Genomic DNA, 22648 nt, shown 5'->3' with positions numbered 1-22648 from the left:
CGCCCTCATCCCGTTTCTCAGATAGTGAGGACAGCTCAGCCCCAGCTGCACCAGAACTCACACCGTCTTCCTCCACATTAGCTGCACCTTCCTTGACTATGCTTCTCTGTCCTTTCCTGCTCCTCACGGAGGAAGAGGTGCCTTTCTCCTGTTCTGGATGCTTCTAGTTGCTCCTAGTTCTCTTGGGATCAGGCCGTGGGATACAAAGAGAGAAAAACAGGACACAGAAGACATGCAGACATGGCCGGCCAGGATCCCCAGGAACAAACCAGGAAAAGTTAGGTAACAGCTATCAGAGGACATAGGAGATGGTTCCAATTACAAAGTGAAATAGCGTAGAAGAGGGAAGAAAGTCCAGACTCCATCCCAGAGGGGTGGTGGTGCTTTGGGGAGCTCTCACGTTCCAGCTGCCTGCCAGACTGAGACCATGGCCTAAGACCTTTGAAAATCTGCTCTGACTTCCAGTAACAGACATTCTAAAGAGCAGAAAACCAGGGAGAAGAGAGTTAAAAGTTGTGCCCTGGCAGAGGAAGGGGAGATGCTAGGGCAACCTGGAACTGTGAATTCTTGAGACTGTAAAGGGCCAAAGTTTCAATGACTAGGTCCAAGGGATCCATGAAGCGGAAATGCCTCTTATCTATACGGCCTTGTCCAAGGACAGGCACTTTTCTGAAATGCTGGAGGCTATTGTTTACGGGAGATAATAAGCCCCAGGCTTTTTGCTTCCCTAAACAAGTTTGTTTGACCAACCACATTGGATGTGCCTGATTATGTGTGTGCCGGAGGGACACCGGGAGGAAGTACGTCAGCATCTACGCTTACCCCTCATTAGATGTACGTAGGAGGTACACAGGCCAGAGAGGAGCACATCAGGATTTGTGATTGCCTCTCTCTGGACCCGAAGGCAAATGCGGTGAATTGGGGGGGGGGTTGCCTTTTTATGCCGCTGCAAACTGTGACTCGGGGCCATTTTCTGGGAACCCAGGAATGGACCTGGCCGGAAAGTCCAGTACTTGCAAGTACTTAAATAAAGTTTGTCTTAAATTGAAGTACTGGTCTTTTTTTTTTAATTTGAAAAAATTTTTATTAATTTATTCTTGTTACATCTCAATGGTTATCCCATCCCTTGTATCCTCCCATTCTTCCCTCCCTCCCATTTTCCCCTTATTCCCTTCCCCTATGACTGTTCCTGAGGGGGATTATGTCCCCCGTATATGCTCATAGGGTATCAAGTCTCTTCTTGATAACCTGCTGTCCTTCCTCTGAGTGCCACCAGGTCTCCCCCTCCAGGGGACATGGTCAAATGTGAGGCACCAGAGTACGTGAGAAAGTCATATCCCACTCTCCACTCAACTGTGGAGAGGTACTGGTCTTACTCTCTGCCGATGGGATAAACAGGGACCCAGAGCAATCTCCACTGTACTGTGTGAGAAACCTGGCCGGCTAAATACCTCTAGACAAGCAGGGAGGAACTTGTGGTGACTGCCATAACATCTTCAGCGAGGTGGGGATCTAATCAGATGTACTGACAGCACAAGGTGGGAAGGATCGTCCACATGGATGGGACCAGAATTCTCAGCCTGGCCAGTGAAAGGCTGCCCAGAGGCGTGAACAGCATCTTCTATCAGACCTGGGGAACACCAGGGACTGGAGAGCTGGGATGGTTTTAGGATACCTGATTGCATCTCTGTACCACTTTTACTTTTCATCCACCTCCAGCCAGGGCTGCCTCATCTTCCCTGACCTTATCCTTTGTTCCCTTTCTCTCCCACCCGGCACTAATCACCAGCCGCATGCTGCCTTCTTCCCGTCTGCTCTCTAATTTCTCGGTGCACACGGTGTTATTGGCGCTCGTTCACTTTCTAAAATGATTGATGCTGAAGGAGCGACTGCACTTTACTTGATCTCTACTGCATCTTCAAAGTCAGGGTACCCTTTGATAATGATGGTTCTGTAAGAGCGGTTCACCCTCAGAGCAGCGCTGGGGCTGACTGAGCCTGCTGCCCAAAGCACACGGGCTGAGGGCTTAACCACTAAGGTGGCTCCCAGTCTAGCAGGGAAAAGTGATGACTTCAACATTACAACTAGCCCGACTTGAACAGCGGAAAAAGTGCTTTATAAAATCTCATATTTTATTAGCACTTCCAGGTACCCGCATAAAATTTAAAAAGGCATACTGTTAACTCTACAAGGCTATTAATTGATGGTATGTAAAATTTAAAAGATTTTCATGATCGGAAGAGAACCGAGAAAGTCTCTACATAAGTTTCAAACATACAGTTTACCAGTATGGGTGTGGTTCCTTCTAAATTTACTCCTGAAAACTTTGAGTTACATACCATCACATCATTGGCTGAGAAGACGTTCATTTTGAGGTTTACTAATCAGTTGCTTCACGGGTCAGGAAATCAACCAAAGTCCAGAAAGTGAAGCTTATAAAAGACAAAACCCAGGTGTGGGGAGTGGTGTGGGTTAAACATGGTCAAGAATGTGCACCACAGCTTTAATTCTACCCACACGAGGAGCAAGGGGGTTACGTCGTCAAAAGCCACAGCCCACAAAGACAAAGACGGACCCATCCTCACTCAGAAGAGAGAGCTTACAAGTGACAGACAGGCAGAGGTCTTGGCTCACCAACTGTCCTTTTGTCTGGATTGTTAATACATGAAAACCAGCGTAAACTAGCACACCACCACCTGTGCTCTTCTAAGGCAGCAGCCCTCATTGGAAAGACAGAGCTTGGGGCTGGAAAGATGGCTCAGTGGTGAAGAGCACTGGCTGCTCTTCTAGAGGATCAGGGTTCAATTCCCAGCTCCCACACAGAGGCTCACAGCCTTCCATTAACTCCTGTTTCAGTGGACGTGACACCCTCTTCTGGCCATCCTAGGGCCAGGCTTGCAAATGGTTGCACATATATACTATGAATAAAATTGAATAATCTTTTTTTTTTTAAAGAAAAGAAAAAGCAGAGCTCCAGACACAATATGCAGGCCGGTGGCTCTTTGATGGGTTAGGTGTGTCTTCCTCCATCCCATAGGATCATGGGAAACGTGATTTCACGTATATGATCTAATGCCTGCAGTTCTGAATTCTTCTCTCCTTTCTATTTTGTATTTCTTTTTCTCCACTGACACCTTGTCCTGTCTTCAAGCATCTTTGAAATTCTTTTTTGAGTCTGTTGCCAAAATTCTTACACTCTTAGCTCTCTAGCTACCCTTTCCATTTTACCCTGTGTACTCTTTGACAGCCACCATTGTCTCCTCCCCCTGCCTCAGCCTTCTGATGGGACTACATTCCCTCAGCCACCCTTCAACCTTGGGTCCCAGGCTGTCCCGCCCAGCCCTCACTATGCCCTGGGATCATTTCTTCCAATTTTACTAGGTTTACTTTTTTTTATAAAGTGAAAGCTGCCAAAGTCAAAAGTTCTTTATGGCAGGCTCAAAGCAAAGCAGAGCTGTGTGGTCATGAGGGAGGCCCTCTCAGACTGGTGTATCTGAGAGAAGAGCTACTTCAGAGACAGGCATGTTGCCTGTGATGGCCACAGTCTAGTACTCAAGAGAACTGTTTGCGCTCTGGAGTTTGGTACTGATCTGGACAACACAAAAATCCATCTAAAAAAAAAAAAAAAAAGCCAAATCAACAAAAACAGAACTACCTCAAGAATTATGGGGGTGAGCCCAGTGCCCTTATAAAAAGAGACACCAAGGTTGATGAAATGGCTCAGTGGGTAAAGATGCTTAACACCAAGCCTGCCAATCTGAGCTCAAGCCCCAAGCTCCTCACTGTGGAAGGACAGAGTCAACACCAAGCAGCCCTTTGATATCCACAGGCACGTCATGGCACGTATGCACCTACATATTAGAAATCAGTAAATAAGTGTAAAAGAGAGAGAACAAAAGAAGTCGGCAGCTGCCTGTACAAACCAAGAAAAGAGACTCCAGAGTGAAACTCCACTCCGAGGTTCCATCTTAACCCCTCAGAACTGTGAGAAACAGATTTTGTTGTAAGTAACCAAGTCCCTACCATGTTCTATGGCAGTCAGAGCACAGTGATTTATTTATTTGTTTGTTTGTTTGTTTTTTTGGTTTTTCGAGACAGGGATTCTCAGTGTAGCCTTGGCGGTCCTAGACTCACTTTGTAGACCAGGCTGGTCTCGAACTCACAGCGATCCACCTGTCTCTGCCTCCCGAGTGTTGGGACTAAAGATGTGCGCCACCATGCCCAGCTTTACAGTGTTGTATTGTGGACAGAAGGTTTCTGGGTACATTCTAATCCCTCTTTCTCTTTCCCCTGCAGGCTGACCTTGAACTCATGATCCTGTTGCCTAGCTCCTAAGTGATAAGGGACACATGCTACCACACCCCAGCCTCTCTTTCCTGAATAAACAAAAAGTATTCTTATAATAATCTCTTCCGAAACAAAGAGCACATCTCTCAGCTGTTGCCCCTTCAGGAACCCTCCATGGACCTCACTGCTCTTCCTTGGTTCCAAGCACAGCTTGGCCTCCTGGGAGCATCCTCACTCCTCACACAGTTCCAACACCTGAGGGTGCCCTTACTCCTGGGCTCAGCTCTCACTTCTGAGTTTCTGTCTTGCAATGATGAAAATAAAGAAAAATGCTTGAGCATTTTCCTGCAGCCTAGGCTGGCCTCAAAACTCTGTACAGACAAGGCTGACCTTGAATTTCTGTTCCTCCTGACTCTACCTCCCCAGGGCTAGGATTACAGATGTGTGCTACCATGCCCTGCTTATACAAGACTTGAGGTTTAAACCAGGTTGTATGGTAGCAACTGCTGTACAGACCTGCCCCTGAGGTGCATTTTGAATGTTGTGTCAAGGCAGATCTGCTTCTGTAATTTTGACACTATGACAATTCTTGGTACCCAATGTGGACCAAATGAGCACTTTTCCAATGAAGGAAAAAAAGTTGCAAATATATTCCTGAGGTCCTCTGTCTATCCTGGTACTATGACATCTCCTCCTCAGTAAAGAAAAGAATGTAGGTGAGTGTTGCTATGTTTCCATTTTCTTCCATGGAAGCACAGAGGTACCGTGAGGACAACTGTCAGCCTTTCTCAGAGGCCAGAGTCTGGGGACAAAAGATATCTACCATGACAGCTGACTGACATTGAAAAACCTGGAGGCCTTGAAACTCAGGAGTTTAGGAAGAGCTTTTCGTTAGAATTACCTACCTATGCGCAGACCTGTTCGATCGTCCATCCACCCCCACCATTAGCTTCCCATTCATGCATGCATGAATTCACCCATCTCTCATCTGTCTCATTGTGGTTAACCAACATCAATGAACTCTTGCTGCTCCTCTCACTAGGCACATGATAACCAACAGCTGCCCGATACACTTGGACTGGTGCCTAGAGGAGCCATATTGCTATTCTTTAACTACTTTCTTTCTTCATTTCTTCTCCACTGGGGCTTCTTTTCTTCTTCTTCTTCTTTTCTTCTTCTTCTTCTTTTCTTCTTCTTCTTCTTCTTCTTCTTCTTCTTCTTCTTCTTCTTCTTCTTCTTCTTCTTCTTCTTCTTCTTCTTCTTCTTCTTCTTCTTCTTCTTCTGCTTTTCAAGACAGGGTTTCTCCATGTAACATCTCTGGCTGTCCTGTACTCACTCTGTAGACCAGGCTGGCCTCAAACTCACAGAGATCTGCTTGCCTCTGCCTCCCAAGTGCTGAGATTAAAGGCGTGCGCCACCACTCCCTGCATGGATTCTAATCTCTACCGCCAAAGCAGCTGTTTGGTGAGCACTCAGCAAAGTGCCCAGACAAACCAGTACTCCACCCACAGTTATTTGCACAGTTGTGTATCTCCTAAGACCCCTCTGCTCACCCTACTGCCCCTCAAGATGGCAATAGCATTTCTGCACTATCTTTAGCCATTGAGGCAATGGTATTGGTTGGCAATGGGCTGAGGCCTGAGGGCTCCTTGGTCTTACCGGTCCTTGAAGAACAGAAGCTCCTTCCCCAACATTGTCACTGCATCGAAGGATGAGCTGGAGTCGCAGAGGTCGGGGATGGACGGCTTGTGAGATGGAATATGAGGAATGGTGGGCTTTCCTGGGAATGTTTTCCGGGGTCCTAGGATTCAAAGTGTAAAGTGATGCCAGCAACTCAGAGCATGTATGCTTCTACTCTTGAGAACTCTAGAAGCCTGCGCACACTCCCACTGCAAACACCAGCGTCTGGAGGAGATGGCTATCCATGGTAGGGAGACCTGGCTTTGAATCTCAGCATCTCTAGCTGTTAGTTGTGCGATATGAAACAGATAATTTAGTTTTTTTAAAGCCTTGGTTACATCAGTTGTAAATTGGGAAGGGTACTAGTAGGATCTACCTGTGACTATTGTGTGACACTTAAGTAACACCTTAAGTATAGTATTAAGTATACATGGCTAATAGTTAAGTTTCTTAACTATTAAAAGCTGATGCCTACTGGAAAGTCAATTTTGTCTATGGGTGTGGACTTTACTAAGCCAAATATTGCTCAGGCAATACAAATTGGACTTAGCGGGTTGTAAAATAAGGAGGCATGGAGTTGGGAGGAGTCTATGGGAGCCCATGAATCTGGGAGGAGAGAGCAGAGGTGTGAGAAGTTAATGTGATCAAAAGGCACTGTATATATGTGTGAAATTTTCAAATAATTAGTGAAACGTATTATGTAACAGGTGATTGCTATTTTTATTGTTACACATAATTAATTTGATAGCTAAAAATATCTTAGGATCCTTACTGCCTTTGCTCTTCAAAACTGTCACTTATGAACCGACCTTGCCATGAAAAGGGCATGGATGACAAGTATGACCACGTGTCATAAGCAGCAGATTGACTATATAGTCGAGGGGTAGATTATTAGCATCATTATTGCTACTTTTAGGGAGCTAAAGACTACTTATCTATAAAGAAGTAAGTGTGTGTGTGTGCTATAAAATATATTTACCACCTATCTTCCAATGCATAAATTTTAATTTGCTTTGGAAAATTAGGCACATGGACTATTTTCTTTGGCTTTTCACAGCCAGAATGCTCTGGAAGGGAGAGGTAAAGGCATCTTAGGAAAGATGCAATGTTCCTAAATGCTGCATAAGCTTTTTTCAAGCAGACAAGGCTGTGGCGGTCACTGGTCATCTTATCTAAGCAAGTAACTAGTGGAAAAATACACTTTTTCTAAGTTGGAGGCCAAATGCCCATCACTGTCAGGGTTAGAGATGGTGACGCGAGCGTACCGTATAATGCTTGGATCCCTTTCACGTCATCCTTGGGGAGATGGAACCGATAGGGGTTCTGGTACTTATAAGTTGGGTACATCAGTGCTGACGGGTCTGTAGAATGGCCCAGGCCCAGAGCATGGCCAAATTCATGAGCAGCAACGGTGAATAAGTTGAACCCTAAACCACATGAGAGAGAAAAGCATCAATGCAGGTTCCTGTTTTCATTCTCTTGTCTTACAGGAGAATGTGCCCACATCACGGCTCTCTCCCTTTCCCATGAATGGCTTCAGAGGTTGGTGCTGTCCTAGCAGCTGGATTTTCTGACCCCCATCTATTCTAGCTCCTTTGTCCTTGGGGTAATGGGGCAGACAGGTAAATGTGAACACTCCACTTCCCATTGTCAGCGATGCATGATAGAGGGGTAGCAAAGAGCCATGCAGTGGTGGCCACGACATTTATAATAATGCATAGATTTGGATTCTAAATACTTGAATCACATTCTGTTATTACAACCTACTTCCTTTTTTTTTACTATAAATTGGTTTTATTAAAAAACACTCAATAGAAATTGAACATAATACGAGATCAAATTCTCTTTTGCTATAGGTAGATTAAAGGCTCACACATAAAGCTGAATTCACTTATGAAAAGGTTAACTTACTGCTTCAAAATAAATAGCTTTCATATAGCTAACTGTTTTACACATTTGACGTGTTAATCAACACCATGAGGAAACTAAGTTCAGAGAGTTGAAATAATTTACCTATGCTTACAGTTAACAGCTGGTAGAACCAGGAATTGAGATTTTTAAATTTAATTGACATCAAAGTTAGAATTATAATGACTATATCCAAGTGTGCATGTGGAGGGACATGTACCAACCTCCTCTTTTCTTTCTTTCTTTCTTTTTTCTTTTTCTTTTTTTAGCTTTTTGAGACAGGGTTTCTCTATGTAGCCTTGGCTGTCCTGGACTCACTTTGTAGACCAGGCTGGCCTTGAACTCACAGAGATCTGCCTGCCTCTGCCTCCCCATGTGCCACCACACCCAGCTACAGCCTCCTCTTTTTCATTCATGTGTTTCACACTGAAGATGCCTAGATGACATGAATGTCATTCCGGAAAGTTTATACCACCCACCATTACACTCTTTAGGAGAGTACTAATTCATTTCTTGGGGGGTCATTTCTAAATACAGTCCATTTCCACATAGAGGCAAGGAGCACTAAATCTGGCGTGCCTGAAAAAGAAGCCAGCTGTGAATTGGGAGGGGCATGGCTCTCTAGTTTAACTGCTAAGAAGCAGAGAGCAGGCAAGTCTATAGCCTCATCTTGGGTGGGTCTTTTCCCCTGTGGTGTTCCCTTCTGGATTTTTGGCTTACTTGTTTTTCCTAGCCAGCCCCCCTAGTTAAAGGGTGGCTAGGGACGTTGAACCTCAAGGTTTCATGATGGAGGCCCAGAAGAAGGTACAATAGTTTCCAGGTTATGGTGAATTGTGCATATATACCATTCATTCCCATAGTCCACTTCTCAGCATTGTCGAAATGTGTGTCTCCTCCCAGGCCTTCTCCAGGTGCAAATGCGTGGGCCAGAGTCCCTCGCGGCCCATCAAATGGGTAGGAATCCCCATGATCTAGGCAGGAAATACCAAGTGGATCAAGGCCTACTCATTCCGGGGGGGGGGGGGAGGTCATAAAATGTGGGCAACATCCTTGACAGCATTGACTCTTAAATAAGATTTTCAATATTCATCTTTTAAAGATCCATTTTTAATTATGTGTATGTGTGTGTTTCTGTGGGAGTTTTGCACAAGGAGGTCATAAGAGGGCAGCATATCTCCCTGGAGCTGGAGTACAGCACAGCATGTGCTCTAATTGCCAAGCCTTAATATTCATTTAAAATGTATCTTATGTATTAATATTATCAATATATTAATTATATATTATCACATATAATATAAATATATTATATTATATGTGATAATACACAATACATTAATTATATATGAATATTAATTATCAATATATCTATGATATGCTTATAATTTATAATATAGGTTTAATATTAAATGTATTAATATTAATTATATTGTTGATATGTATTAATATAAGTATTATATAATAACATATAAATATTATATTAATAGCATATATGTTCATAGGTTAAGGAGTTGAAAAATAAAAAGGACTACTTTATATTTCAAATGAGGCATTGCAAACTCACCAAGTAGTACATGGTAGATTACCACACAGATTACAGAAGGAGAAAGAACTGAGGGACATTTGAGAGCAACATGCTATCTCATGCATGCTATACTCAGCAAACTGAGTAAACATGAACTTGTTGGCTGAAAGAGATTTCAAAATCTGATTCTTTTAAGAGGGTTTTAGTAAACTGAACGTGTGCTTTCTGTTTGTATTGAACAATATAATTTAAGTGTCAAAAAAATCAAATGAAAATGTCATTGTAATTCTGATACACCTGGGCATGTAAAGCCTCTGAAAGTAAAAGTAGTCAGGAAAATCTTAGTGCCTGGAGACGTCAGCGCTTTGTTCTATCATTTGTAGTTAGCAGTTTTATGAATTTAACAGAGAAGAGAAACATTTGAAGACTGTGACAGGAGCACTGTTCACGCTCTCTCAAAACTTCTGTGACAATGCCCAATTTTTTTGTTTACTTAAAATTGTATATTTCATTTTACTAATCCATTAATTAATTCTAAATTTATTTACTTTGTACATGTGCATGTGAGTGGTTGACTCACTCTTCCATGGAGATCAAAGACAACTCATGGGAGTTGGTTCTTTTCTCCCACCATGAAGGTCCCTGGGATCGAACTGGGGTAGCCAGGCTTGGCAGCAAGTGCTCTCCTGGCTGAGGCATCTCACTAGCCATTCATGGCTTTTAAAGCCAACACCCCAAATTCAATACGCTACTTCTCAGGCCAAAACAAATTGTGATGTCCTTTAATCAGGTCTGCATGTTCTGAGGACTTGAGGTGGCTGTTTGGTCTCTAGTCAGCCTTTGTGCTAGGGGACAGAATGCCAGCTTAAAAGAGAAAGTCAACTCCATGTCCCCTAAACCTGCCTTAGTTACAATGTCCAATGCCCTTGGATGCTTGCGGGAACAGGACCCATCAAGGGCCAGATTTCCGTTCAAGGCCATTTCTGACAGCTGTTCCAGGCTTCTCTTGATCTCCTCTTCCTTCCTCCCTTCAGCAATGTCAGATTAGAATACAGTCAAGCTCAGAATGTCACTCCTCTCAGCAACTCGATCTGGGCAGGGAGAAGCAGTGGTGCTCCACCTCACCTTGGAAGCTGAGGAGGAGCCAACTTTAGGGGACTCTGGTTTCAGCGACTTCCTGCATGTGTTTTTCTGCAAAGGGCTTAGAGCTTTACCAATTGCGCTCAAAGTCGTGCTGTGTTCCTTAAGCAGGTTTGTGCAGGAGAATGGAGAAGCAGACAGGTAGTGGCAAGCAACCCATGCACTTCTCAAAAGTTGTCTCCAAGCATGGTGGAGACCCAAATGCTGTTATTTTGTATGTGTTGGGGTGGGGCGGTGGGGGGTTGGCATCCAGAGGCTACCAAAGGGCCCCTGGGGAACTGATTTCCTCAGTGGGGACTCTGGGTGGGAGAATCTTGGGTAATACGGAACTAGATAATAGTGATGAACAGTCTATGGGGAAGAAAGCGTTGGTGTCAGTGGGCCCCCTAGCCAGTGGGAAAACTAAAGCTGACAGAACTTGCCCTCACATGGGACAGAGCTACAGTGAAAGTGCGTCTCAGTGAGTCTGTCCCCTGTTCCACCTTCTTTGCTGCAGCCTTTACCTCTGCCCCTCCTAATGCTGTGTGGTGGAGCCCTGTGCTGTCACCCCATAAGTCTGTCGAAGGAGCAAGGTTGGGGCAATTCTCCTTGGCATTAGAGATAGAACGCAAGAAATAGGACAATACCTCCAGTTTCAAAAGAGATCATGATATCTGCTTCGCCAGAGTTTATTCTAACGAAGCTCAGAGGGACAGCTGTACTCCAGGCACGGAGGGCCATCTCTACGGCCTTGTCCACCTCGGTGGGACTCATTGAAGGAGTGTACTTGGAGACCCTGGACAAAGAAAAAGCAGATGTTTATGTGTTAGTGACTGTTTTCGAACATGGGGTGGGGCGGGAAGGGGTCATTGCGCAGACACACGCAGGCCACAGCCCTCAGTCTCCAGGTTACAGTTCTTTCTCTGAGTCAGAAGCTCTTACTCTGTTTCGGAACATCTTGAGTTGGAGAGACCCAGAAGGCAGAGACAACCCAGGATTCTAAATGAAAATTTAGTTTTCATTGGTATTTGAGGTTTTGCTATAAATTCTTTATCAAAAGCCAATGGGATTTCCCCAGGGTTAGGAGTGGAGCATGCAAGTTTGCGTGGGGGTGGGGGGAGGGGAGAGAGAGAGAGAGAGAGACAGACAGACAGACAGACACAGAGACAGAGACAGAGACAGAGAGACAGACAGAGAGACAGAGAGATTTAAAATTTTACTTTAAAAGGGTTTATTTTATTCTATGGGTAATGGTGTTTTGCCCAAATGTTTTGTGTGTGCTCATGAAAGCCAGAGGAAAGGTGCATCCCCCTGGAACTAGAGCTACAGATGGCTGTGAGCTGTCTTGTGGTACTGAGAGTTGAACCTCTGCAAAAGCAGCCAGTGCTTTTAACTGCGGAGCCATCTCTCCAGCCCTGAGTGTGTTTTTCTTAAAGAGAAATAGAGTGCTCACTGGGGCTGGACAAGGGGTTGAGCACATCAGGGAGCCCCTGAGTGACAACATATTTGATTTTTTGGACACACAGTGTATGGAAATGGAGTTGGTGGGCCTTGGGGGTTCCTCCTGCTCTGAAGCACAGAGGTTTGGGTTCTGCTAGCAGGAAAAAAGGGCAAGGGGACTCTGGGCTGGGCTGGAATAAAGGCATGTGTTCAGGCAGGACTTTGGAGGCAGGGCTGAGGCCACGCCCTCTCTCTCTCCCTTTGGCTCCATTGTCTGACACAGATGAGGTGCTTGGCCAATGGAAGGACAAAGGCTAGCTGTTTAAGGATACTCACGGACCGTCAAGCTATAGGATCCACAACTGCCTAGCAAGCTTGAGTGTGTCATGAAACCTGTGTTAGCAAGTTATCTTCTGATTACTCTCATGCGGGTGATATGATTCCAACCAGCACATGTGGCCAACATCCCAGGGTCAAGAGAGAGAACGGGAAGTTGTTCAGTTCTGGACTATTTGATGATTTCAAAATACGGCCTACTCCTTTGTCACAAAAACAAAGCTAAGATGGAGAGCCAGGTTAGACAGTACGTGTCTTGTCACTCCTTCTATTATAGGCAGACCAACAGTATTCTGACCCAGGATCTACAGATTAAAAAAAAAAAAAACCCATGCACTAATGGTAATCATAGGCACCGTTCTTTGAAGATGCTGGGGTTCCAGCACTGTTTGATGTGGTGTGCTACCTAGCCTTCACAATCCCGAGGAGGCTGGCCATGATGACTATCAAGGCCTGCAGCTGGTGGTCAGCCCAGTTCTGTGGCCACACGAGTGTCCTGCTGTGCTTTTTCATTTGTACTCATCTGGTGTTTGTTACAAGATGTTATCCTCACAGCCAGAGACTTTATAGTGTCAAGACAGCCTCCAGGATCCTGGAGAGGTGAGCTCCTGCTGGGGTGGGGCTTGTTGAGTTTTGGGGTTGTGTTACTTATCACAGAATGTTGCACATCTCCAAGTGTCATGCTACACGCAACCTGAAATTGTAGGACACAGCTGAAAAAAAATGAGGAAAAGCCTTCACAAAATTGCATTTTTAAAGGTCTTAACTCTAATTGTTTCTCAGACTATGGTTAAGTTTTTACAGGCTGCCCTGTGTTTGGATTTCTTTGTTCTGAGTGGTACCTTGTGGACATAGGGTCACAAGCAGTTAGTAGGTGCTCAGCCAAATTCTCCTTTCACAGTGTTGGCCAGAACAGTTACCAACCAGCTTCACAAGGGAACATATCGCCGTGGCCTGTAAGGCTTACTGGCTTCTGTACTGTAAATAGTGACCTACTATGAGGGACGCTGCATTGACGCCACTCAAGAAGGCGCTGTGGAAAGTAAGTAGGTAAAAAAGAAATGAAATAGAAATAGTGTGGGTAAGCTTTTGAGTCTGTCAATAAAATGTAAAAGCAGGAAGTAATAGTTTTGCTTATATTTGTTTTAAAATATAATTTAATTGTGAATTTACATCATCGAACGTAGTCATTTCTTATCAACAAGCACACAAAGTTCTTGGAAACACAATAACAGACCCCAGAATTCCTGTCGTTGTAGTTTGCTCCTGGGCGTGGCTAGGAGGCTGCTCTGCTCCAACCCTCTGACGTTTGCAACAGCTTAGACCTCCCTCATCTCCACATGGCATCCAGATGCGCTGGTCCTGGAAGGGTAACCCATCCAGGCTTTCTGGGTAGCACTTCTTCCTGTTCAGGCTGTCTTCCAGCTCAATTCCCAGCCCTCCCCTTGCTGTGCCCTCCACTCCGGTTTCAGTAAGTGTACATCACTCAACACGACAGCCCATGCCACTCAGCTTGGCTGGTGTGGTTTCTGCTTGGAACTGGCCTAGCTTCTCCAAAACCCTGGCATGGAGCCCCAAAGCTATGCCCACTGGTCCGATGTGAGGCTAGAACATGGCCGCCTCAGCCATCTGCATCCAGCCCACTGAGGCTGAGGAGTATAGGCGTCTTGGTGATGTACGTTAGACTGGGCTAACCCATGCATGAACTCTGGGAGTGGACCAAGGAAGCCAGAGCCCAAAGGGCAACAGTTCTGCCAGGCAGGTCTCCTTGGTCTAAACAGGAAGATGCCAGAAGATGAGGACTGCGGTAAGGCGACAGGGGCTTGGAGCTGTGACAGCCTTCAGATGAGGATCAGGTGATACCGCTCTATGACTGGCCATCCTGATAGCTCTCGTCACTGCTGCCTCAGAGGCCATCGTAGGGTCACCTCTCTCTCCCTGTTTGTATGTTGGTTTTCCCTTAAAGACTAGAAAGAGAGAAAGGAGTGGCTCACCTTTATACTCTATAAACTGAGTGCTTACACTAGTCAAATCATCAGCAAATGATTTGCGGAATCAGGGAATGAATTTTATTAAAGAATCTTTTTCAGTGTATAAGTGTGTGAGCTTGTGTGAATGTGTAAGTCTGTGTGTGTGTGTGTGTGTGTGTGTGTGTGTGTGTGCACTTGCAACCGTGCACACTTGAGTGTGTGCATGTATGTAGGCCAGAGGCCAACTTTGAGCATTGTTCCAAAGGAGACCTCCATCTTGTTTTTGTGAGATGGTCTCTCATCTGGCTTAGAGCTGGTTGCCAGCTAGCCAGACTAAAAGGTTCTCAATCCTACCTGGGTCACTTCACTTTAAACTAATACTGAGTTCTCCCTAGCTGGTCAGGCCTGTAAGGTGGACAGTTATCCCAGCATGATAGTTTTTAAACAAAAAGCTAGAGAGCTCCTATTCTTTTTTATGGCTGTTGGAGATTCTGCCTTTCATCCAAATTAAGAGAAGAGGATCTTGGAAAGAAAAGAAGAGGGGGCAGTGTGTCTTTCTCTTTGAATTGGGAAAGACTCAATCTTATTACCTGTATGTCAAAATATTTTTTTTCCATTTGGGTTCACCTGGGAAGAGGCGGTAGTTAGCCACATCCGGAACTCCGCAGCGAGGCCTCTTGATCACATCCATTGTTTTCTGGTCCAACTTCCCAGTGACTTGGAGGCCAAAGAAAGTCTGTAGCTCCTTAATCTTCCTGAGAGTGGGCGTGCCTTCTCTTGCCACCATCTCGCCTGCCTGGGGGCCTCCCTTCTTTGTATAGTACTTGTCAAGATATGCCTGAAAGGAAGAGGAAGGCTGACACATCCACACTGTGGCTGGAGAGCACTCATACTCAGCTAAGATAGGGGACAATATTCTTGGTATAATAATAAGATATCTATATTTTTAAAAGAAAACGTAAGTGGGGTGTGGTGGCACATGCCTTTAACACCAGAACTAGAGGAGGCAGAGGCAGGCATATCTCTGTGAGTTCGAGGCTAGCCTGGTCTATAAAGTGAGTCCAAGACAGCCAAGGGTACACAGAGAAACCCTGTCTCAAAAAACAAAGCAAAACAACAACAACAACAACAACCACAACAACAACAACAACAAAAAAAAAAAAAAAAGAAAGAAAGAAAGAAAAAAGAAAGAAGCAGAATCCAAACAGGAGCAGGGTGAAACAGTGTCTTCTGGACTCATCAGAACCACTGCTCATGACAGCTGTGACTGCACAAAGTCAACACTGCAGCATGGTTGCAGAAGCATGGAGCCTCTTCCCTAGCTGAGGCATGGGCCAGTGATGGCTGCTAAAGGAGTGAGGGTCAGGTGACCATGCTCCAGTGGGTGGCCCTGTGCCTCTGTGCATATGGGTAATACCAATTAGGGGAAAAAAAAAAAAAAAGGAAAAGAAGAGGCCTGAAGCTGGGAGTTAGATTGGGCAAGGACCCAAGAGGAATTGGAGGTGGCGGTGGGGGATCAATATGGCCCAATACGTTGTATACATGTATGAAATCCTCAAGGAACAGGTAGAAAAATATTAGCCCTTTCCCCAAATGATCAGGATTCATCTTCACATACAGATCTCAATGCCCTTAGGATACCTTGCTCACCACTGTTGTGGATGTTCGGTTGCGATCACGGTGACCTGAGCTGCACAGGGCTGCACAAATGCAAGCATGAGGCCCATGTGTGGCCCAGGAATTTCCCCTGTCCAATTTATCTTAGGAAAATGACCGAAGAGCATCTAGAGATTTGGATATACCATAGTTTAGAGTTGATTACTTATTATATGTAAATTATATTATTTGTCTCTACATTAGCCATAGATTTATTAATCCATAAATTATGCCTATTATATATTACATAAAGATTGGTATGATATATATATATATATATATATATATATATATATATATATATACATATACATACATGTACGTGTAAAAGTTGGAGGCAAGATCAATGCTTTACAACAGGGGGTTTGCTTCTTTTTGTTGTGCTGGTGAGTGAACATGGAGGCGTTGGCTTGCTGAGCAAGTGTACTACTACTGAGCTACACCCCACCTACAACAGGAGACTTGCTAGAAATATTATTATGTATCCATGTGGCACAAAATGAGATCTATATGAAGATGGTATTTTTGAGAGATAAATATTTAATGGCACAGAGACTGTTCTCAATGGAACAGCAACACAGTGTAAAACAGGAGAGAAATCTCTACCAGATTATAGCAATTTCAGAAGTAAAGAATGCACTAAGTGATAAAAGAGGTGGGGATGTCTGGCTGCTAGTGTTGCTGCTGTGGGTGGGGTGACGCAGTGACCAGTACGATTCTCTTTTATGCTCTTGTTCCCACTCATTTTCTGCAATAGGGTCAGCTGTTTTGTTGTTCGTGCTCTAATTACCAATTCTCTGTCCTGCCTGCAAGACAAGTTCCCTTTGTTGGTGATCGCCCCTTCAGAAGGTTCAGCAGAGGGTCTAGAGGGATGGTTCAATAATTAGAATTGCTTGTAGCTCTTCCAGAGACCTGAGTTTGGTTCCCAGCACCCAGGTTAGGTGGCTCACAGCTGCCTGTAATACCAGGTTCAGGAGATCTGACACCCTCTTTGGGCCTGTGTGAGAACACACATATATGATATACACTCATACAAACAGATGCACAAAAATAAAAATAAGGAAGTTTAGCTAGGATGAGTGTCTATGAGGAAAGAGGACAGGCCTTCCACCTTGGTGGAGGGGATCTGCTGCCTGGGGATTCTGGCTCCACCTCCATCTTTGCTGAGGAGTTTTTATGTGTTTGTTTTAGGCTGAAGCTGTTTGAGGGCTTCTGGGTTATGCTGGGGCAGCTCGAAGTGATGTCTCCATTTTGCTCCTTGGAGAATAGAGGACTGCATCTAAGACCGGACACTGTATTTCTGAGATGGTTTCAGTTTCAAATAGTTTTTTTTTCCTTGCTGACAAATGTGCTATACTCAACATTCTGATGTCTGCTTCACGAGATGTGATCATAGAAGGGAGGTGCACATGATAATTTAGGCAAAGACCATATTTACTGCTACTGTTAAAGTGACATAGTCACAAACAAGGGACTTGGGGAAGCCAGTGAGAGGCTTGCTAAGGACTCAAGAATCAAGATAAATAACACATTTTTTACAAACACTGGGCAACCTCCCCCAAATCAATGCAAAAGCCTCACCACAGCTCAAACTTTTCCGTGATAGCAGGATACAATGGGGGGAGGTACAAGATGCCCCCACCCCCACACTCCTACACCCATAACAGAGGAGGGGGAGTCAGTGCTCCTAGTGATGCAGTCCCTGGCAGGTTGACCATGGACCCACAAATGCATGGATGGCACTAAAGGACTCAGTGGGCTACTTATTAAAAAAGAAAGAATGTGAGATTGGGGTGGGGGATGTGGACAGTTTCTGGGAGGAGTCAGAGGTTGGGATGAATATGCTTGAAATATATTGCTTGCATGCAAACAAACCTCAAAACCAAAGCCAGGCCCGTGCCTGCTTTGTCCAAAGTCTTGCCCCATGTAATGGTAGTTACAGACTAAAGCATTAACAGTGTTTGCACGCTGATAACGGAACTTGGGGCATTTTGATTTTGACAATAGTTTATATAAGCTTTTTTTTTATGACTCCCGACCATTTTTACAATAAAGTGTTTTTCTTTTTTCTTTCTTTCTTTTTTAAAAAAATATGCATGGGATACCAAACCTATAGCTTAAAAAGTTTAAGGTGGAACTTAGTAGACAGGAGTAAACAGTCAATTGTAAGGAGATAGAACAGAAGTTATTCTTACTTAGTAAGAAACAAAAACTTGTCAGTACAGTGACATAAAGGAGATGGAGATGTAGTGATTTCCTTACACATATGAAAACATGACTTTTTAGCCAGGCACAGTGGCGCACGCCTGTGATTCCAGCACTCAGGGAGGCAGAGGCAGGTGGATCTCTGTGACTATAAGGCCAGCCTGGTCTACAAAGCAAGCCCAGAACAGGCAGGGCTACACAGAGAGACCCTGTCTCTAAATAACAACAACAAAAAACTCAAACAAACAACAAAAAAGGACAACACACCTCTTTAGTGCTGTCTCTTGGTCAGAAGTTTCCAGGCTCATTGCAGTCTGCCCAGTTGCCCTGTACCTCCTGTGTCTCCCTGCTATTAAAGCCAGCAAGCCTCAGCATTTTCTCCAAGCTGAACTTCCACCGGGTTCTTTTCCAGTGTTTGATGGATAAGAGGACCTGTTTCTGCTTGGCTGGGGGGTCCCATCTCTTTGCCACTATCTTAGGGCATCTAGAAATATCCTCCTGAGTGTAACTGGTCTAAGGGATGGTCATTTCCTCTAAGAGTCTAAGAGTCACTGAAAGAGATTTGCATAGACTTTGATGCTGTCTGAAAAAAAATCATAGGTTCAAGTGCAGGCTGCTCCACAAACATGCTGGTACATTCTTTGAATTTCTCTTAATTTGGCTATCTTGCCAGCTTTAGCCTTCTCACCTGTTCTATCTACTGATCTCACCAGTGTGAGGATAACAATGTGTTTCTTTAACAAAAGCAGTGGGCAAGGAAGTGCTAGCTTACACATATTCAGAAACACGTGTGACTTTTTGTTCATTAATATATTTTGAATAGATATGTATATAAACTATTTTATGTGTACGTGTGTGTTACTGAGTGAATGTGTGTGTGCCGTGTGCATGCAGGGGCCTGTAGAAGCCATAAGAAGGCTGTCTTTGCAGGAGAATTGTGAGTCCCCAAGTGGATGTTGGGAACTGAACTCTGAGCCATCTCTTTAGCCCCTATTTGTGCCTCCTTAAAAATAAAGTCATTTCCAAAAAAAATAAAAGAATAAAAATAAAGTCATGGCAATAGTGTAAAAGACAAAATACTTTTATCAGATAATACTAGTGAGAAAAGTAGAAGCTAATGTCTAAAGATAATATAATTAAAAATTCTTTATCACAGAAGACAAGCCACTACCAACAGTTTCCAGAGTGCAGGAGTTCCATTGGACGGTTTAATATTTCATAGCTATAGGTAAATGAGAACTTTTACTACTTTAAGAGGCAACTTAGAAGCTTGTTTTAAAGGTTGTATCAACACCACCAGGTGGCTCCCACGTTACAATAGGCCACCTGACTGAAGTTGGACTTTATGTTGGTATGAAAGTGATGTGTTCAGTACAAACCACAGTACAAAATTTGCCTCTGGTCTTTCCAAAGCTCGGAGTGCATAGTGAGGCTCTCTCACCTGAGCCTTAGCCACGACCCACAGCCCCTAGCTACACAGTAACAAGCGGCTGTGCCACTAAACAATGGCTTTTGGTAAGGTGTTTGACTCATGAGACTTTGAACCTATGATGAGGTCATCAAGATACAAACCATCGTAAACCATCGTAAACCAAGAAACATCTGCACCATTTAAAAAGCAAGCAATGCTCCTAAAAACAAAACTTTGACTGTAGGAAGAGGCAGGCATTTGGTCATCATTCCGTAGTTTTCTGTGAGTGCGCACGTGTGCGTGCGCATGTGTGAGTGCGCGTGTGTGCGTGCGCGTGTGTGTCATGTTAGAAAAGTGCCCTGCTATTGATCTATATTCCCAGCTCTATTCATGCTCTATCTACACCCATTCTATCACTTCCAAAGCCCCAGTGCATGTTAACAAATCAGAATTTAAGCACACAACTGAACATTAGATGCATTAAGTAAGAACTGTTTAAGTTCTCAAGTGCAGATGTTTATGTCTGTGGGTTTGGGCACAGAGGTGTCTGGAGTTATTATTTCTTAGCTAATGATTTAGAAAGAAAGGAGCAGTGTGGAAGACACCTCCTAGTCGCCCGTGACCTAGTGACCTCTTCCATGGTCTCTTAGCTCTAGCCACAAGATGACTGTACCCCACACTCCTTTATGCTGGAGTCCAGCACTAGATGATGCTTTTTCAGCCTGCCCTGTCTCCAGGAGTTTATAGGGCAAGCTCTTTCTACAATCCAGGTTCACCCCTGATATGACTGTCTCCGAGAGGCTTCTCTGACAGCACACAGTCCCCACTGACCCTCCCACCTGCCTTGTCACCATCCCATCAGTGCCATGAGAGCAGAGACTGCCTTGCTCTCTTCACAGTGCTGCTTGCAAGGTGACCAGCAACAGATTATAACTGCTTGTTTGCATTTGAGATTCTCCAAGCTCACAAGGCTTGTGGATGCCAAGGCTGGTAGCTCACGAGTTATGAGATGGGACATAAATTGTTTCTATATTCTGAACAGGAGAGCTCTGTCTTCATCTTCGTAGCCTCCTAGGGGAAATGCTCTTTCCAGAGCTGGTGCCAGGGACCACTGCAGCAGGACCTTCTCTGTCCCACCACGTGACAAGGAATGGACAAGTTTTCATGATCGCAAGGGAACACCCGAGACCAAAGAGGGCTGACTTAGAGAGCAAGAAATGAAGATGTTCTGACATGCCCCAGCTTCCCAGCCACAGCATTCTTTTGAAATGGGCCCCCACCCCCAGCTGAACCCTGACTGGTCAGACTAGCAAAGATGGCTTCACCAAAACTTCTTTACCCTAATTCTATTTAGAATTGGACCTTCTTATTCTCTCTGTAGAGAGCTGTGGTCAACATTTTTGGTTTTGCAGACCTTAGTTAGCCGTTATAAGCACAAGACCCTGTAATCCAATGGTCTGGCCGGGACTGGTTGGTAGAATGATTTCGCCCAAACCCTGGATCAGGATCAGAGCCCCACGCTGGCTCAGATCTACTCTGGCTGAGCACCAGCCTGCAGTGTGTGTGTCAGGAAGAGGGCATCACAAAAACTTTATAGTTTCTGAATTAGAGGAACAGGAGTCTGGAAGGGGCTATTACATTTGGAGAGAAAGGTCCCATGAGGGCACCAGTAAAACACAATTTATAACTTTAGTACCTGGAACTACTTAGAATTGAGTTCATGTATGCATGGGCTCTGGTCAAAGAAAGCTTGACTCAAGTGGGCATCTACTGTTGATACAGGCATCTTCTGTGGAAGTGGGCATCTTGTTTTCACCTGAACTTGTTTATGTACATGCAGGACTGCTATTGAAAATGCTCCCTGACTTTGTAAAAGAAACTTGGTCAGCTGAAATGCATGAGTGGCAAAGCAATTGGAGGGGACAGTCCAACTGCATGGGTGACAGATATCTAGTCCTTGGGCCCAGGCTGGCCATGGGTGCAGCTGGGCAGGGGAACAGCAGCCCCAGGCAGAGATGGAATCACATGTATGCTGTAGTTTCTCCAGACTCTTGGTCCCAGTTGGCACATCTACAAACACCTTTCAGATTGTTGGCAATTAGGTCATCAGAAATCCAGGGCAAGCACCACTATCTTTCTTCAATTGACTTCTTTGTATTTGGTGTGATTTTCAGCCATGAAATCCTTACAAAATTCTCACATGATTGGTTGTACCAGTTCCTTCATATCACAGGCAGATGGGAGAAACCATAACGCAGAGAGCGAAGTTGAGGTAAGGGTTGTGGAGAGACACAGACTAGAGAGGAAAGCTCTCAAACAAGAAGGAAGCTTGGCCTGTCTTAAATTCTCACCACGGTTACCTAGAGCACCAAAGCCAGTTTTCAAAATGTGAACAGAAGAAACCTTCCCCTTGTGGCTGCTAAGCACTCACTATTAAATCCCAGCCACCCCAGTCTTTATATTTCGAATCTTATTTTTCCTCAAATACTTGTTTTTGAGTTTTGTATGTTATAACCCCACTCAAGTTCTGTATAACGCAAGACGCATACACAGATATCCAACCAACGATATATCACATGCCTCTAATAAGCGCCACACATTAATCTCAGATGGCATTGCCCACTGGGCTTCTGTGGAGTTGTAAATTGATTTTTAAAAATAATAAATTTTTGTTTATTTTCTCATCATGCCCTGTTAGGTGTTCTGTGTTAGGAAAGGGAAGACAGAGTGCGGCAGAGAGTCACAAACCTGTGCGAGGTGGTAGTTGCTCCTGAAGGTCTTAGGGGTGGCTGCAAATAGGTTGGGGGCTGCAGTGGCAAACTTTAAAGCCGTGACAAGGACAGCAAGGCCAGAGGCAGGTAGCACCTTCATCTCCTCTTGGTGGCGTGGTGATTATATCAGCCCAGGGGATGGCAGACGGTGCACATTTGCACCTGCATCCCGAGCTCCTTTTATAGAGTCGCACAGGTCTGGGCCCTGCAAATGATGATTCATGTCTCAAGTGGTAATTACACAGCTCACTTCTCCACCTGATGACCGGGTAACAGCCGAGCACAGGGCTCAGGGAAAGTTTCATTCTTTGTGACTGACCAAATCATAAAAGGAGAGAAATGG

General features: G+C 44.6%; 1 protein-coding gene across 1 annotated transcript in view; it reads right to left on the bottom strand.

The window, feature by feature from the left end:
• Nucleotides 1-22405, bottom strand: part of Mmp20 (matrix metallopeptidase 20) — a 38260-nt gene extending 15855 nt beyond the window's left edge. The window contains exons 1-6 of the mRNA XM_051155755.1: nucleotides 22283-22405; nucleotides 14853-15100; nucleotides 11164-11312; nucleotides 8721-8846; nucleotides 7233-7394; nucleotides 5947-6088 (exon numbers count right to left, since the gene is read on the bottom strand). Coding sequence (XP_051011712.1) covers nucleotides 5947-6088; nucleotides 7233-7394; nucleotides 8721-8846; nucleotides 11164-11312; nucleotides 14853-15100; nucleotides 22283-22405 — 950 coding nt within the window. The remainder of the gene's footprint in view (nucleotides 1-5946; nucleotides 6089-7232; nucleotides 7395-8720; nucleotides 8847-11163; nucleotides 11313-14852; nucleotides 15101-22282) is intronic.
• Nucleotides 22406-22648: the final 243 nt, after the last annotated feature.

The sequence above is a fragment of the Acomys russatus genome, chromosome 14 (assembly GCF_903995435.1).
Source record: "Acomys russatus chromosome 14, mAcoRus1.1, whole genome shotgun sequence".
Lineage (NCBI taxonomy): Eukaryota > Metazoa > Chordata > Mammalia > Rodentia > Muridae > Acomys > Acomys russatus.
Note: the sequence above shows the minus strand (reverse complement) of the source record. Positions and strands in the feature narration are given on the sequence as shown.